The sequence below is a fragment of the Berghia stephanieae genome, chromosome 7, assembly GCF_034508935.2.
Source record: "Berghia stephanieae isolate SIO BIC M18660-M18661 chromosome 7, UCSD_Bste_1.3, whole genome shotgun sequence".
NCBI classification, from domain to species: domain Eukaryota; kingdom Metazoa; phylum Mollusca; class Gastropoda; order Nudibranchia; family Aeolidiidae; genus Berghia; species Berghia stephanieae.
Window position 1 is genome coordinate 49,330,125 of NC_088366.1, and position 15,717 is coordinate 49,345,841.

At 36.6% G+C, this 15,717-nt stretch overlaps 1 protein-coding gene across 7 annotated transcripts in view; it reads left to right on the forward strand.

The window, feature by feature from the left end:
• Positions 1 to 15,717, forward strand: part of LOC144977426 (uncharacterized) — a 63,660-nt gene that overhangs the window by 24,592 nt on the left and 23,351 nt on the right. For 5 of the 7 annotated variants that reach the window (XM_078922635.1, XM_078922636.1, XM_078922630.1 and 2 more), the window contains exon 5: positions 1,702 to 1,765. In XM_078922635.1, the coding sequence (XP_078778761.1) occupies positions 1,702 to 1,765 (64 nt within the window). The other 2 variants (XM_078922632.1, XM_078922633.1) reach the window with 2 other exon arrangements.

Genomic DNA, 15,717 nt, shown 5'->3' on the forward strand with positions numbered 1-15,717 from the left:
GGCTTTATCCCCCGAATCACTTCAGAGGTTCTATCCCTAGACCCTGCTTTGGGCCTTTAGTGACTCCCAGACCCCCAGCAAATTGCAGATCTTCCTATTTGAAAATTCATAGTTTTTTAGGAGATGAATAATGCATTCTGTAAAGTTAACTATAAAAAGAACCCAACAAAAATTTACCCTCACTGGGGTTATATTACACTTTGAAATCCTAAAAATTATGTTATCTGGCATCAACTTTCTTTTCTTCATAAAGATTTTCGTGACTTAAAAATGTTCATAAAGTTCAGAAATTGGATACAAAATTTCGTAATTCCTACAAATTTTTTCGTAATAGTAGACGGGTCTGAAGTAGGAATTGGAGGCACTGATAAATCTTGTTTGAGGCAGAGGTTTTACGGACTTACAATACCCTCCCTCTCCCCTTAGGCATTCACCCAATTGACTGGGTGGGGTTCCTGACCTCCCATAGTGGGCAGGGAGGTATTTGCTGTGTCTTCTATACCCTTATATCTGTTTTCCAACATGCTTTCTGTCTTTGTCTTGGAATGAGATTACTTGAGTTTTTTTCCTGGCCCTGGTCGGAGTCCTGGCTGGGAGGGAAACAGTCAAATGCATAGTTATTGTTTTGGGAGATGATATTTTTTCCCTTGTAAATCATCTCTCTGTTATGTATTAGTATATTTGTTATTTATTAATGTATAATGTAAGCATTTGAGTGTGTTCCTCTTTATTGGATTTTGCTCTTGTGTCCGTTTGAGACTTATAGGTGATCTCAAACTAAGTACATTGGTGATATGCTCTTGGAATCTACATCTGATCCCTATTTGTTCCCAGTTCCCCTTTGTCTTACTTTCTCTTGGATGCTTCAATTGTAATTCTAGAACTTTTTACTATACCATTTTCTTCCTTTTTACTGGCGCTGATATAACCTAAATGTGTTGCAAGCGCCGTAAAACCCTTAAAAACAAACAAACAAACAATTGGCTTGTGTTTTTATTTTAACATAGATCTTCAATGATGATAATTATAAGTACCTAATGAATCAAATCAAGGGGTTGAAGTGGCTGAGTGGTTAATGCATTGCAATGTGACCCAGAAGGTCCCTGTTCGAGCCCTGCTTCAGAGGCACTTTCGTTTTTTTCCCCCCCTCTTTAAGATTATTAACCCCCAATTTGCTCACTTGGACAACATGGGTGATTCCTGTTGACATCATACATCTTGTTTGATGAATTATCTATATTCCTTCGTGGAATGCCTCAGCGATGATATCATATTATGCCGTGGCAGAAGGGCAGCGGGTGGTTGGATGGGAGCATCACCCTTGAATCATATACCTATGATGTTCGCATGGGTGTACGATCCGATAGTGATGTCGTTTCTTCTTCTCTTTATCCTGCTTTGTGATTGTATTTTTGACAGGGGATATTTTTTTTCTGTAAATCTTCTGCCTGTTTGTTCTTGGTTATTTATAATTTAGCTTATGATATCTTTAGGTTATGATTTTGATTTACATTTGTACTATTTTTGTTAGATTGCTTGTTTTTTTGTTTCAGCGGTCTCTCATATAACCTCAATTGTGTTGGAAGAGACCTAAAGCAACACACAAACAAAAAAAGCAGAAGGGCATATTTTAAAAAAATAAATTTTTAATTAATAAAATTGATTTATTTTTCCAACGCCCCCTTTTTGCTTTTTTCCCAGATGTCTGCTGGACAGAACAATTTCCCTGTGTGGACTGAGGATTACTCCAAGCTGGCCAATGACGGTAAGCCGAATTCTTTTACCTTTATAGGCGAGGGCTGCCAGATGGCCAGAGTTCCTCGTGGCCAATTTCGACTTCAAAAGTGGCCAAATGGTACCCCACGTTGCCAAAAACTACATACACTTTTACCCCCTTTTAAAAAATTCATCCATTTTGGGAATCAAAATATCGACTAGACTAGGAAAAAACTTAGTATACAAGAAGTATCTATATATGTATATAAGAAGTATCTATATATGTATATATAGATTGAAAAGAAAGATTAACAATAAAAATTGACCTACCTCCCATAGCGGGCAGGGAGGTACTTGCTATGTCTTCTATCCCCTCTTATCTGTTTTTCAATTGCTTTCTGTCTTTGTCTTGGAATGAGATTGCTTGCTTTTGTCCTGACTTTGGTCGGAGTCCTTGGCTTAGAGGGAAACAGTCGAATGTATAGTTATAGTTTTGGGAGATGATATTTTTTTCCCTTGTAAATCATCTCTCTGTTATGCATTGTATTATGTTTAGTTTACATATTATATTATATGATTTGTAAACATTTGAGTGTATTCCTCTTAGTTGGGACCTGTGCTTGTGTCTGGATGAGACTTTTAGTGATCTCAAACTAAGTACTTTGGTAGAGTACTTTTGGAATCTACACCTGTTTCTTATTTGAACCAATTCCCCTTTGTCTTCGCTTTTCTTGGATGCTTTATTGTAATTCTAGAACTTTTTACTATCCCATTTTCTTCCTTTTTACTGGCGCTGATATGACCTTAGTGTGTTGCAAGCGCCGTAAAACCCTTAAAAACAAACAAACAAACAATAAATTGAAAAAAGATTAACAATAAAAATTGATAATAGGAAAATGCTTCTCCTTGTTGCCAATTTTGGTCAATATGGCCACGCATTTGGGCATCTGGCAGCCCCGTTACAGACCTGTCTCTTGTGATTTAATCGGTATAAACTGAGTTTTTTATTTTTATTTTTTTTTTTTGGAAAAAGCAGCCAAAAACTGTGAAATGTAAATGTAATCCTTCAGAACCATTAGGCCCATGGAGCTAGAAGTTACCCCCTGTTTCTATGGTGTGAAATTGATTGTTGCAATTGCTTGCTATCCGCTGGATTAGATTCTAATCTATTGCAGAGTGCTTTCCATTAAATCTAACAACAGACCCAGGTACCCAATCAATACTGTGAAAAAAAAAAGAAATCTCAACTTCACCTGGGATCGATTTTAGATATTTTGCATGGGAAGCCAGTGCTCTTCCAACTGGGTTATTGAGAACCCCTAGATGTGGGATGTGATGAGTTGAAAATGTTTTAAATTTTTACAAGAATGGATATGCGACCAAACTGGTTGACGTTTATGTCAATTTTAGAGTGACACAAGTCGTGGAAATAGAGGTAGAATTCATACTGTGTTTTTCTGTCTCGAAATTTAGACCCCCCCCCCCCCCCCCCCCCCACCCAATTATACCGATTAAAATAATTTTGTTGTTGTTGCTTGTGGCAGGTCTGGTCTGCCTGCCTTCATTGGAAAGCATTTTTGATCAGAACTCGACTCACTTCTGAAAGCTTTTTTTTTTGTGATTTATTACAGAGGCCCCTACCTACTGTTCCGCTTTTCGTGGGATCTTTCCTCTTTTTTCAGAGGGAATTTTGCGATTCTGCTATTTGGTGAAAGTTCCAGTCTTTTGTTGTTGGTATTTTGTTTTTATGATGAATCTTCCTTTAATGTCCACCTTCACTTGAGAAGATTTTGACATGAACAATATAACATTAAGGTGAAAATTCAGCAATGATCTAGAAGCTCTGTAAATAAATCTAAAGTGGGTGCAGATGTAATTTCCCGTGGTAAATTGTTCCAAACTGTGATGGTTCTGGGGTAAATTGAGAATTTTCTGAGCGTCTTTGGATGTCAGTCAGGGGGATGAAACTGTCCATGTGGGAAGTCCTGGATGTTCGTGTCGGTGTTTGGAGATCAGGATTTGAAATTGCCATCGGGTTGTTCTTCATCTTATACATCATGGTCAGGCGTGCTATTTTCCTCCTGGTTTGGAGTGACTTCCATTCAAGTTTATCAATCATGCTGCTCACACTTGATCATAATGATAATCGACTGCAGGCATTTTGACTCTTATTATTGGGTCATTTCCTTTTATAGTGGTGGGTAGCATCCCTTTCAGCCAAACTGGCTTTGTTGGTCTGTCTGTCTTTCACTCAAATTGATCCCATGGATTAAGCACACACTATTTGTACATGAAGTGAACGTTCTGTCAAGAGAATGTATTTACTACAAGTAAAATTTTCTCCTAGTTCTAATTAGGAGGGCTAAGTGTGCTGCTACAAGCAAAATTTTCTCCCAGTTCTAATTAGGAAGGCTAAGAATGCTGCAACAAGCATTTTCTCTTCTCACAGTTCTTGTTAGGATAAGGAAGGCTAAGAGTGTTACTACATGCAAACTTTTCCCTAGTTCTTGTGAGGAAGACTAAGGGTGCTACTGCATGCAAAATTTTCCCCTAGCCTAGCTCTTGTAAGGAAGCCCACACTGAGAGTTTCACATGCTACAAGCAATAATTGTCATAATATGGCCTTTGTAGATAGTGTGAATAGAATAGCGCCTTTCTCGTTTTAAAAATTGAATAGCCTAGTATTAAAAGTACTTAAAGTCACAAGAAGTTAGTTTTGAAAAAATAAAGATTAAAATTCGGATTAGGTGAGTCGAAATGTAATGGGACATATTTCCTGCTGAGTTCATTTCTTTTTCATGTGACGTCATATTTGGCTCAATTGAACTTACACATGTACTCTTTGAACTAAAAGTTGAAAATTTTAATTTTGTCAAATTTTGACAACGTTTTGGCAGTTCAAAATGGCTGCCCCCCTGAATATCCACCCGCAACAGGTCATTGAATTTCTTGTTTTCGAAGAAGAAACCTTGAGTAACATTTTTAAACGCCTTGGGGAAAGTTTATAAAACTTAGGCATTTTGTAGAGGCAGTGTTTTGAGTTGGGTTGAATCTGTATCTCGTCATTTAGAAGAAAATGAGATGCAATCCAACACCTAATCGGACACCCCCTCAACCATGAGATCTGACAAATCTTGTGGTGGTTGCCTTCCAAGCAGCGAGTCAAATAAAGACAGAAGCATTGATCAGATCTGAAAGAACTTCTCTTGATGAGATAGTTACAAATAGACATTGAAGCAACTGAAAGTAAGAATTTATTGAGTTAGACTGGATTTGGAGATGGAACGAGTACTGTTTCTTCATGAAAATATCCTTCCACACGCGTGTCAGGAAAAGGGAGGTAATCACCCTCCTAATTCACCAGACATGGCACTTATGGGCTTACATCTTTTTGGATCTGAAGGAGGCAATGAGGGGACATCACGAAAAGTGGAGTGTGGCCATCGAGGGAGGCCGAGACTATGTTGAAGTAGTATTCTACTCGGCTAATGCCAAGCTTTAATTTGAGATATGATGCATGGTATTAATCCGATTTGTTATAAAGTAATAAGCAGAGTTGTCCCATTACTTTTTGACTCACCCTCGTAGAGTATACAAAAAATAAAATTGTAGTATTGAGATAGGGGACTTAGATTATTTTTATCATGAAAATAATTGATGAGTGAACTGTTGTGATTATGCTTTAAGTTTATCACTCACTCGCTCACTTACTCAATCTTCTCCGGGCCTGCTGGCATTTGAGGCGATGCAAGGGGTCTCCACTTGGTCCTGTCAGCAGCTATTCTTGGGGCCATCTCGAGGGAGGGACCTCTCTGCTTAAGGTCCCTATCTACGGTACATCTCCAGGTCTCCTTGGGGCATCCTCGCTTCCTCTTTTCTTGGGGTGTCCATCGCAGAGCCTTCTTTATCAGTGTTTCATCAGGCCTGCGACAGGCATGCCCCAACCATTGCCGTATTCTCCTTTTAATGAGACTTTCAGTTATTCACTGATTAGCTAATAATAATTATAAAAATGTGACATAAGTACTTATAGAACTGGGGGTCTTCAATTATTTATTTACATGGATTATACTTTGTCACCACATTTGTCACTGCTCACCTCAAAAGTATACATTGCTACAGTTTGTTTCAAGTACAGTATGTTGATTTCTCTTTTTCACCTGAAAAACTTTTTTTTTATTTACATTAAAAAAAAAAAAATGTATTTACTCCTAGTGACATCTTTGGGTAGGGGCCTCTGTTATTTAAAACAATCAAAGATTACATCCTATTTGTTGAACGTGTATTGTTGTATAATATCATTAATATATTTGACTTTGATGATGTTTGCATCAGGTTTTATTTAAGTTTTTTCATTTTGCGGATTTGTGATTTCTGGAAAATTAGTGATCAAAAGAGTGAGTTGTGAAAAATCAAATGCTTTCAATAATGATTTTAGTTTTGATGTGCTGCTGCTGGCTGAAACACAAAACGATTGAATGAGCAATAATTGCTTATTTCATCAGTGTTGATGGTTTTCTTTTCAGATTCGCAGAGATCCGCTATTTTGGAGTTTCCTCCTCATCTGCGATCTCCCGCTGTTCCGCTAATTTTTGTGAAATTTTCATTCACTTTTTAATTCATCGTAACTTTTTATCAAAACAATTTTTGAAATCGGATTTTGTGACTGTATTCATTGCAGAGTTATCACAACTGCATGTTTCTTCACTATTTCTACTATTTTTTATTGGAATAATAGATGTTTTGCATAGAGAGCAAAGATACTTATTGACTACTTTGACTACTAATACAAAGGAGTCCCCCATTTGAAAACTTTTTCTCATTTCGTTTTCGCAGTAAAAATGGGGCTTAAAAGCAAATGCCCAAAATTTTCCTCAATTTTCACTTTTTTGTTACCATCAGCACTGATCAATCTGTTTTCCAATTTAAGTGAAACATTGCTTTGGTCTCGATAACAAGTCTGTAGAATCGCAATCTCTGCCCATAGTAGTTTACAGAAAGCCATGAACCCCTTTCCTTTTCATTCCTCACTCATAGTTGGTGTTGGCTGTACCAAAGTATTGTTTTGGTTACCTTTGACATGAAAAGACATATTAACTTATTTTGAACAGCTTGGGTAAAAAAAAAAAATGTAATTTTCATCGATTATTTTTGGTTGAATAATTAAAAATAATTTAAAAAACTGGTTTATCACCAAAATCAGAGATGCCAACTTTTACGACAATGGCGAATTTTTAAATGTAGAAATGATTGCCATAATGATAAATGCACAATGGCAATTTTTTTTTAAATTGTAAAAACGATGCGATTTGTTAAATGAGAAAATCTTCGAAAATTAAGTAATTTTCGGAAGCCACCATCTGTCCTTGTATTTAAATAGTATCAGTGGGTGGGGACTTTTGACACCTTCCATGATGGGCAGGAGGTCACTTGTTGTGTCTTCTATCCCTCATATATCTATTTTCCCTTTCCATGTTGTTCTCCGTCTTTGTTCTTGATTGAGATTACTTGGTTGTTGTCGTGGTCCTGGCAGGGATCCTCAGCTAGCAGGGAGACATGCAAATGTTCTGTAATTGTTTTTTATTTGAGAGATAATATTTTTTTTTTTCTTGTAAATCATCCCTCTGTTACTGTTACGTTTTCTATTATGCTTATTAGTTTTGAATGCTGTATGTTGTATTTTGTATTATGAAAACATTTGAATGCATCCTTCATCACCGGATCCTTCTCTTGGGCCTGGACAGGACTTAAAGGTAATGTCAACATTTGCACAGCAATGGATTGCTCGTGGAAACTTCTATGTCTCTTTGTCTTCCTTTAACTTTGGTGCTTTTATCTCATATCTACAACTTTCCTCTTCTCTTCCTTATTACTGGTGGTGAAATCCTGATATTGTGACAAGTGCTGTAAGACACCCCCCCCCCCCCTCCCAAAAAGAAAAAAAACCCCAACAAAATCTCCAAAACCCAGTGTTGCAACATTGTAAACGGTGTTCAGTATTATTATTATTATTATTATTATTATTATTATTATTATTATTATTATTATTATTATTATTATTACAAACAGCGCCCCATTACGATGTCAATGTCAGTAGTCGGGCACATTGCTCGAGTACCATGCATTACAGCGCGTTTTGTTTGCGTTCCTGTAAGAATTTTTACTTCGTAGACATCACGCTTAAAAACGCGTCATTTCTATTCTCTGTTGAAAAAAATAAATTTATCAACGAAAGAATAAAATCTGAAATGCCATTTCAACGGGGCAGAATCTGACCACACACATGCATCTGTAAGTATTTCAAAAGTTGTCAGATTTTTTTTCCATGTCGTGTAAATGATCCTATAACTATACGCATTCTTGGTTTTGTGGTCATGTGACTTTATAGGGTGGGTTTTTTTTTTTACCTCCCATAGTGGGCAGCAGAGGTCACCATTACTTTGTCTTCCCGCTAAAACCTTGTCCTTGTTCTGGAATGAGATTACTTGGTTTTGCTTTAGCTTTGGCTGAGAGGGAAGGGGTCAAATGTATTTTATGGAAATATATATACTTTTTAAAAGATATAAATTATCTCTCAACTGTAAATAGTTTTTCTGGGTGGGGTTCCTAACCTCCCATAATGGGCAGGGAGGCACTTACTGTGTCTTCTATCCCCCTGCATCTGTTTTCCAACCTGCTATCTGTCTTTGTCTTGGAATGAGATTACTTGGTTTTGTCCTGTCCTGGCCGGATACCCTGGTTTGGTGGGAAGCATTCAAATGTATATTTAGTTTTGGGAGATGATATTCTTTGTCTTAATCATCTCTCTGTTATGCAATGTATTGTTTTTGTTTTGGGTACTTTAATTGTACTTCTAGAACTTTCTGCTTTCCCATTTTCCTCCTTTTTACTGGTGCTGAGATGACCTAAATGTGTTGCAAGCACTGTAAAACCCTTAAAAACGAATAAACAAATAATAGTTTTTTGTTTTGAATATAGTATTTTGAATATGTTTGAGTAACTTCCACTTAATGGGATCCTATGCTTATGTCTGACACTGGAAGGGACTTTTTTGGTACTCAGACCAGGTTCTATAATGGATTGCTCTTGGAGTCCTAGTTCTCTTCCCTGTTCAAACTAATTCCCCTTTGTCTTTTGTTTTTCCACTGTGCTTCTATTCGTATATCTAGAATCTTTTGACTGTCGCATCCACTTCCACATTACTGGTGCTGAGTTTATCATAAGTTATTGTTCGTAAAAACTTCAAAACACGCACAAACAATAATGTGACCTTAGCTTTATCAGTGGAGTCCAGATTGATAAAATCTTGTTAAAATTATTTTTTTCTCCAGTCCCATTTTTTGTTTCTCTGTTAGTTTCTTTTTATTTCCTTATATAAGCCAACTAATTAAAAGTCTTGTTTAGATAAATAAGATTCGGTCTCACCCATTTTGGCCATATTTCCCCCCATCTCCATGCGCTATCGGTCCGGTTTTGCTGTTTCTTCTACCACCCCTGCCCCTCTTATTTGTCTTGTGACTATTGACGTTGAAAGGTAGGAGGAGAAGAGGTCAGTGGTTCTTAAGGGTATTGGGATGGCTTTTTTTCTTTACTTTCTGACGAGGATGGAGAATCAAGTATTGAAATTATTTTTCCAACGAAGACAGTTCGACCATCGATTCAACATTTTTGAAATGTATCACAAAATTTTTTGATTTTTGTAAATTGAAAGAATCATATGCCTGTCGTGGTGGGGTCTTTTGAGTTTCCATGGTGAGTAGGAAGGTCAATCTTGCTGTGTCTACTATCCCCCTACATTCCCTTTACCAGGTTGCTCTCATTATTGTCTTTGCCTTTGTATGAGATTACTTGGTTTTGTTCTAGCCCTGCGGGTGGTTGGATGGGAGCATCACCCTTGAATCGTATACCTATGATGTTCGCATGGGTGTACGATCCGATAGTGATGTCGTTTCTTCTTCTCTTTACTAGCCTATCCTGCTTCTTTGGTTTGTGATTGTATTTTTGACAGGGGATATTTTTTTTCCTGTAAATCCTCTGCCTGTTTGTTCTTGGTTATTTATAATTTAGCTTATGATATCTTTAGGTTATGATTTTGATTGACATTTGTACTATTTTTGTTAGATTGCTTGTTTTTTTGTTTCAGCGGTCTCTCATATAACCTCAATTGTGTTGGAAGAGACCTAAAGCAACAAACAAACAAAAAAAAAAAAATGTTCTAGCCCTGGTGGGACCCTATGCTGAGAGGGAGACAATCAAATGTGTAGTGTTGGTTTTGTCAGATATTGTTGTCATTGTAAATCGTCTTATATAATGTATATATATATTTTTTTTTGTTTGTTTTATGTATATTTTGTAATCATTGCTTGTGTCTTGGATGAGACTTTTAGACGTATCTCAAACTTAGTACCCTGGTAGTATGCTCTTGGAATCTACTTCTGTTCCTCAATTGAACCAGTTCCCCTTTGTCTTACTCTCCCCTGTGTGCTTTTAAAAATGTGAATCCAGAATTTCTTGGCCATCCCATTTTATTTTTTACCGGCGCTGATATGACCTAAATGTGTTAAGCAACCCTTTAAACAAGACAGAATCATATGCCAATCTGTGTCATAGATTTTTTTCCTACAGTAATGAATTAAAAACATTGTAACCAATCATGAATAGACACTTCGATAGCCACGCCTCTCGGACAGTCGTCATAATGTAAACAATGACAGTGATTGGTAAATATAGCAAACAACACAGGTTTTACTATCCTTGGTATGTGTCTAAGTAAAATACCCACTGTTCTAACGCTTGATCAGTAAAACCAACACAGAAATCTATGTGTAAACTTAATCGTTTTTAATATGATAAGAGAAAATGGTGTGATAACTAGTTACCCATTTGGCGGTATTAAACAATAACAATGATCAGAGAAAGGTCGAATTCATTCATTTATTGTTTATAAACGACCAACTATGTTTGTTCGAGCATGTTTGAAGGTGCGTCACAATGTCCATATTTTGATTGGTCAGAAATCTACTGGTTAATTGTTGTCAGTGACTTATCTTTACAACTTTATCGTTTTATTATCAATCTAAACCTCTGTTGTTTAACTCAACAGATGACCGTCTCCAATTTCCAACTTTACGAGACAACTCATCCCCCATTTCAGTCAAGGCAGAACCGAACATTGATGAAAACTGTGAAAGGGGTAGAGGGGATGATGATCATAATGATGGTGATGATGATGATGATCTTCCTGTCTTTTATGGATCATTTTGTGATAACAGTGTGTCAATTGACAAGAAAAACGTTGCATCGATGGATGTTAGAAGTAGGAAACGAAGTCTGGAAAAGAGAATGGCTTGCCAATATTGTGATAAGAAATTTCACACACAGAAGTCTGTGTACCTCCACACGTGTTATATGCATAGGGATAAGATGTCACTGATGTGCGAGATTTGTGGGAAAGTCGTGAAAAATCCGTTTAAACTCAAATTACACAAGACGAAGCACTGCAAGGAGAAGAATTATCAGTGTGATCAATGTGGCAAAACATTCAAGTTGCAAGGGAGCTTAAAAAGGCATGCCAAATATTTCCATAGCGAGGAAAGGCGTTTCAAGTGTTCGTTTTGTGGCAGGGGTTTTAAAATGAATTTTAATGTCATAAAACACGAGCAGTTGTGTGTGAGGCCAAATGCCCGGAGGTCTCTTCAAAGGGGTGCAGACCAGCTATTTCATTGTACTGTTTGTGATGAAAAATTCAAGTGTAGTGTTTCATTCAAACGACACATTTCTCGCCATTCAGATGAGAGGCCCTTTCCGTGCAATTTGTGTGAAAAGGCATTCAAATTGATAGTAGATTTGAGGAAACATAAAAAATTTGTTCATTCAGAGTACAGGCCGTACCAGTGCTCTTTGTGTCCGTTAAAGTTTAAAACCAGCACCGTGTTAAAAACTCATCAAGTAGCACATGCTGAAATAGGAGGATTTAGATGTATTGTCTGTGACAAAAGTTTTAAGTGGTTGAGAAGCCTACAAAAACATCAGGCAGTTCATGAAAGACAAAATCCTAACAGTTCTTTGGAAGTGATGAAAGGTGATGAGAGTCAGGATTTAGGAACGATGTCAAGGGAGAACTCTCTGTAATGCAAACAGGTTTTGCATTAAAGCTATCAAAACCAAATGTAATGATCTGTATTTTCCTGTATGGTAGCAATGAAAGTTGTTATCTGGCTCAATCTGTAGATAACCAAGCATCCCTTCACCTTCTTCTGTGACCTCTGAATCTACCACTCGTCTTCAAATTGTTCTTTCTCTCATCATCTTCTTTTCCGAGTTTGACTGCATGGTTCAGGGTATTGTATTAATGTTAATGTCCCATTCTTTTTCTCTTGTCAGTTGCCGTTATGTCTTAACAAAAAAAATTTATTTAAGGATGCTCATGATTGTTATGTTGGGTTTGGAAGTTTTTCATTATTTCATTTTACCTTCCTAGAGAATGTATTGGATTTTATTCAGCTTGGAATTCAGTGTCAGGTCACATCTTATCGCTACAATAATTGGGATGTTTATTCTCTTTATGTTTGAAAACTATCAACCCAGTTTCTCATTTTGATTCGTTTAAAAAGATTATTTAACGTCACTGATTTATTTTGCTCATTTCATTTAATTTACCAGATGGCCTTCTTCAAATGAAATTTCCAACTTTGCACGACAGCTCACCTCCCAATTCTAAAGAGGCAGACATGAACATAGGGAATGAGAATGGAATGGATGGAGGGCACGATGATGAAGTGCTTGATAACAACAATGGTCTTTCTTTGGTTTATGTCTCTTTACACGAAGATAAAGAGTCAAATGAGGAGAATAATGTTGAAGTTGGGGGCAGCAATAAGAGAAAAAAAACATCAAGTCTGGAAAAGAAAATAGCTTGTGAATATTGTGAAAAGAAATTTCTTACACAGAAGTCTGTTCACATTCACGCTTATCACACGCATAAAGTTAAACGTTGTATTCAATGTGAGATTTGTGGCTTTAAAAAGAAATCAAAGACTGCTTTGGAAGAGCACATGTTGAAACACTCGGATGAAAAAATATATCAGTGTAATATCTGTGGTTCAAGAGTCCGATATAAGACCAGCTTAAGGAAACATATGATAACACAACACAGCGACAAGAGGCCTTATAAATGTTCAGTGTGTGGCAAAGGTTTTAAGCTAAACGATGTGAAAATCGTACATGAGAGAAAGAAGTCCTGTGTTAGGACAATGATTAAGAATAAGAAGGGATGGTTTCTATACAAAGGAGCGGACCAACAGTATCATTGCAAAATGTGTGATAAAGCATTTAAAAACATTCCGTCGTTGAAGCGACACATAACATCTCATTCAGATGAAAGACCATTCATATGTATTTTATGTGGGAAGTCATTTAAAGTAAAACGTGATTTAATGAAACATGAAAAATTTGTTCATAGGCCAGACAGACCATATCGTTGTTCTGTATGTCCTTTAACTTTTAAATCAAATTATAGTTTAAAAGCTCATCAGGTCGTTCATGCTGAATATGAACACTTTAAATGTGATGTTTGTGACAAAAGTTTTAAGTGGTTGAGAAGCCTACAAAAACATCGGGCAATTCATGAAAGACAAAATCCTAACAGTTCTTTGGAAGTGATGAAAGGTGATGAGAGTCAGGATTTTGGAACGATGTCAAGGGAGAACTCTCTGTAATGCAAACAGGTTTTGCATTAAAGCTATCAACACCAATTAAAATGATCTGTATTTTCTTCCTGTATGGTACAATGAAGGGTGTTCATCTTTCTCGGTCTGTAGATAACCAAGCATCCCTTCACCTTCTTCTGTTACCTCTGAATCTACCACTGGTCTTCAAATTGTTCTTTCTCTCATCATCTTCTTTTCCGAGTTTGACTGCATGGTTCAGGGTATTGCTATTTGTGTTAATGTCCCATTCTCCTTCTCTTGTCAGTTGCCGTATGTCTTAACAAATAGATTTTATATAAGGATGCTCATGATTGTTGTGTTGGGTTTGGAAGTTTTTCATTTTACCTTACTAGAGAATGTATTGGGATTTTATTCAGCTTGGAATTCAGTGTCAGGTCACATCTTATCGCTAAGATAATTGGGATGTTTATTCTCTTTATGTTTGAAAACTAACGACCCAGTTTCTCATTTTGATTCGTTAAAAAAGATTTTTTAACGTTACTGATTTATTTTGCTCATTTCATTTAATTTACCAGATGGCCTTCTTCAAATGAAATTTCCAACTTTGCACGACAGCTCACCTCCCAATTCTAAAGAGGCAGACATGAACATAGGCAATGAGAATGGAATGGATGGAGGGCACGATGATGAAGTGCTTGATAACAACAATGGTCTTTCTTTGGTTTATGTCTCTTTACACGAAGATAAAGAGTCAAATGAGGAGAATAATGTTGAAGTTGGGGGCAGCAATAAGAGAAAAAAATCAAGGAGAAAAAAAACATCAAGTCTGGAAAAGAAAATAGCTTGTGAATATTGTGAAAAGAAATTTCTTACACAGAAGTCTGTTCACATTCACGCTTATCACACGCATAAAGTTAAACGTTGTATTCAATGTGAGATTTGTGGCTTTAAAAAGAAATCAAAGACTGATTTGGAAGAGCACATGTTGAAACACTCGGATGAAAAAATATATCAGTGTAATATCTGTGGTGCAAGAGTCCGATATAAGACCAGCTTAAGGAAACATATGATAACACAACACAGCGACAAGAGGCCTTATAAATGTTCAGTGTGTGGCAAAGGTTTTAAGCTAAACGATGTGAAAATCGTACATGAGAGAAAGAAGTCCTGTGTTAGGACAATGATTAAGAATAAGAAGGGATGGTTTCTATACAAAGGAGTGGACCAACAGTATCATTGCAAAATGTGTGATAAAACATTTAAAAACATTCCGTCGTTGAAGCGACACATAACATCTCATTCAGATGAAAGACCATTCAAGTGTATTTTATGTGGGAAGTCATTTAAAGTAAAACATGATTTAATGGCACATGAAAAATTTGTTCATAGGCCAGACAGACCATTTTGCTGTTCTTTATGTCCTTTAACTTTTAAATCAAATTATAGTTTAAAAGCTCATCAGGTCGTTCATGCTGAATATGAACGCTTTAAATGTGATGTTTGTGACAAAAGTTTTTGGTTGAGAAGCCTACAAAAACATCAGGCAATTCATGAAAGACAAAATCCTAACAGTTCTTTGGAAGTGATGAAAGGTGATGAGAGTCAGGATTTTGGAACGATGTCAAGGGAGAACTCTCTGTAATGCAAACAGGTTTTGCATTAAAGCTATCAACACCAATTAAAATGATCTGTATTTTCTTCCTGTATGGTAGCAATGAAGGGTGTTCATCTTTCTCGGTCTGTAGATAACCAAGCATCCCTTCACCTTCTTCTGTTACCTCTGAATCTACCACTGGTCTTCAAATTGTTCTTTCTCTCTTCATCTTCTTTTCCGAGTTTGACTGCATGGTTCAGGGTATTGTATTTGTGTTAATGTCCCATTCTCCTTCTCTTGTCAGTTGCCGTTATGTCTTAACAAATAGATTTTATATAAGGATGCTCATGATTGTTGTGTTGGGTTTGGAAGTTTTTCATTTTACCTTACTAGAGAATGTATTGGGATTTTATTCAGCTTGGAATTCAGTGTCAGGTCACATCTTATCGCTAAGATAATTGGGATGTTTATTCTCTTTATGTTTGAAAACTAACGACCCAGTTTCTCATTTTGATTCGTTAAAAAAGATTTTTTAACGTTACTGATTTATTTTGCTCATTTCATTTAATTTACCAGATGGCCTTCTTCAAATGAAATTTCCAACTTTGCACGACAGCTCACCTCCCAATTCTAAAGAGGCAGACATGAACATAGGGAATGAGAATGGAATGGATGGAGGGCACGATGATGAAGTGCTTGATAACAACAATGGTCTTTCTTTGGTTTATGTCTCTTTAC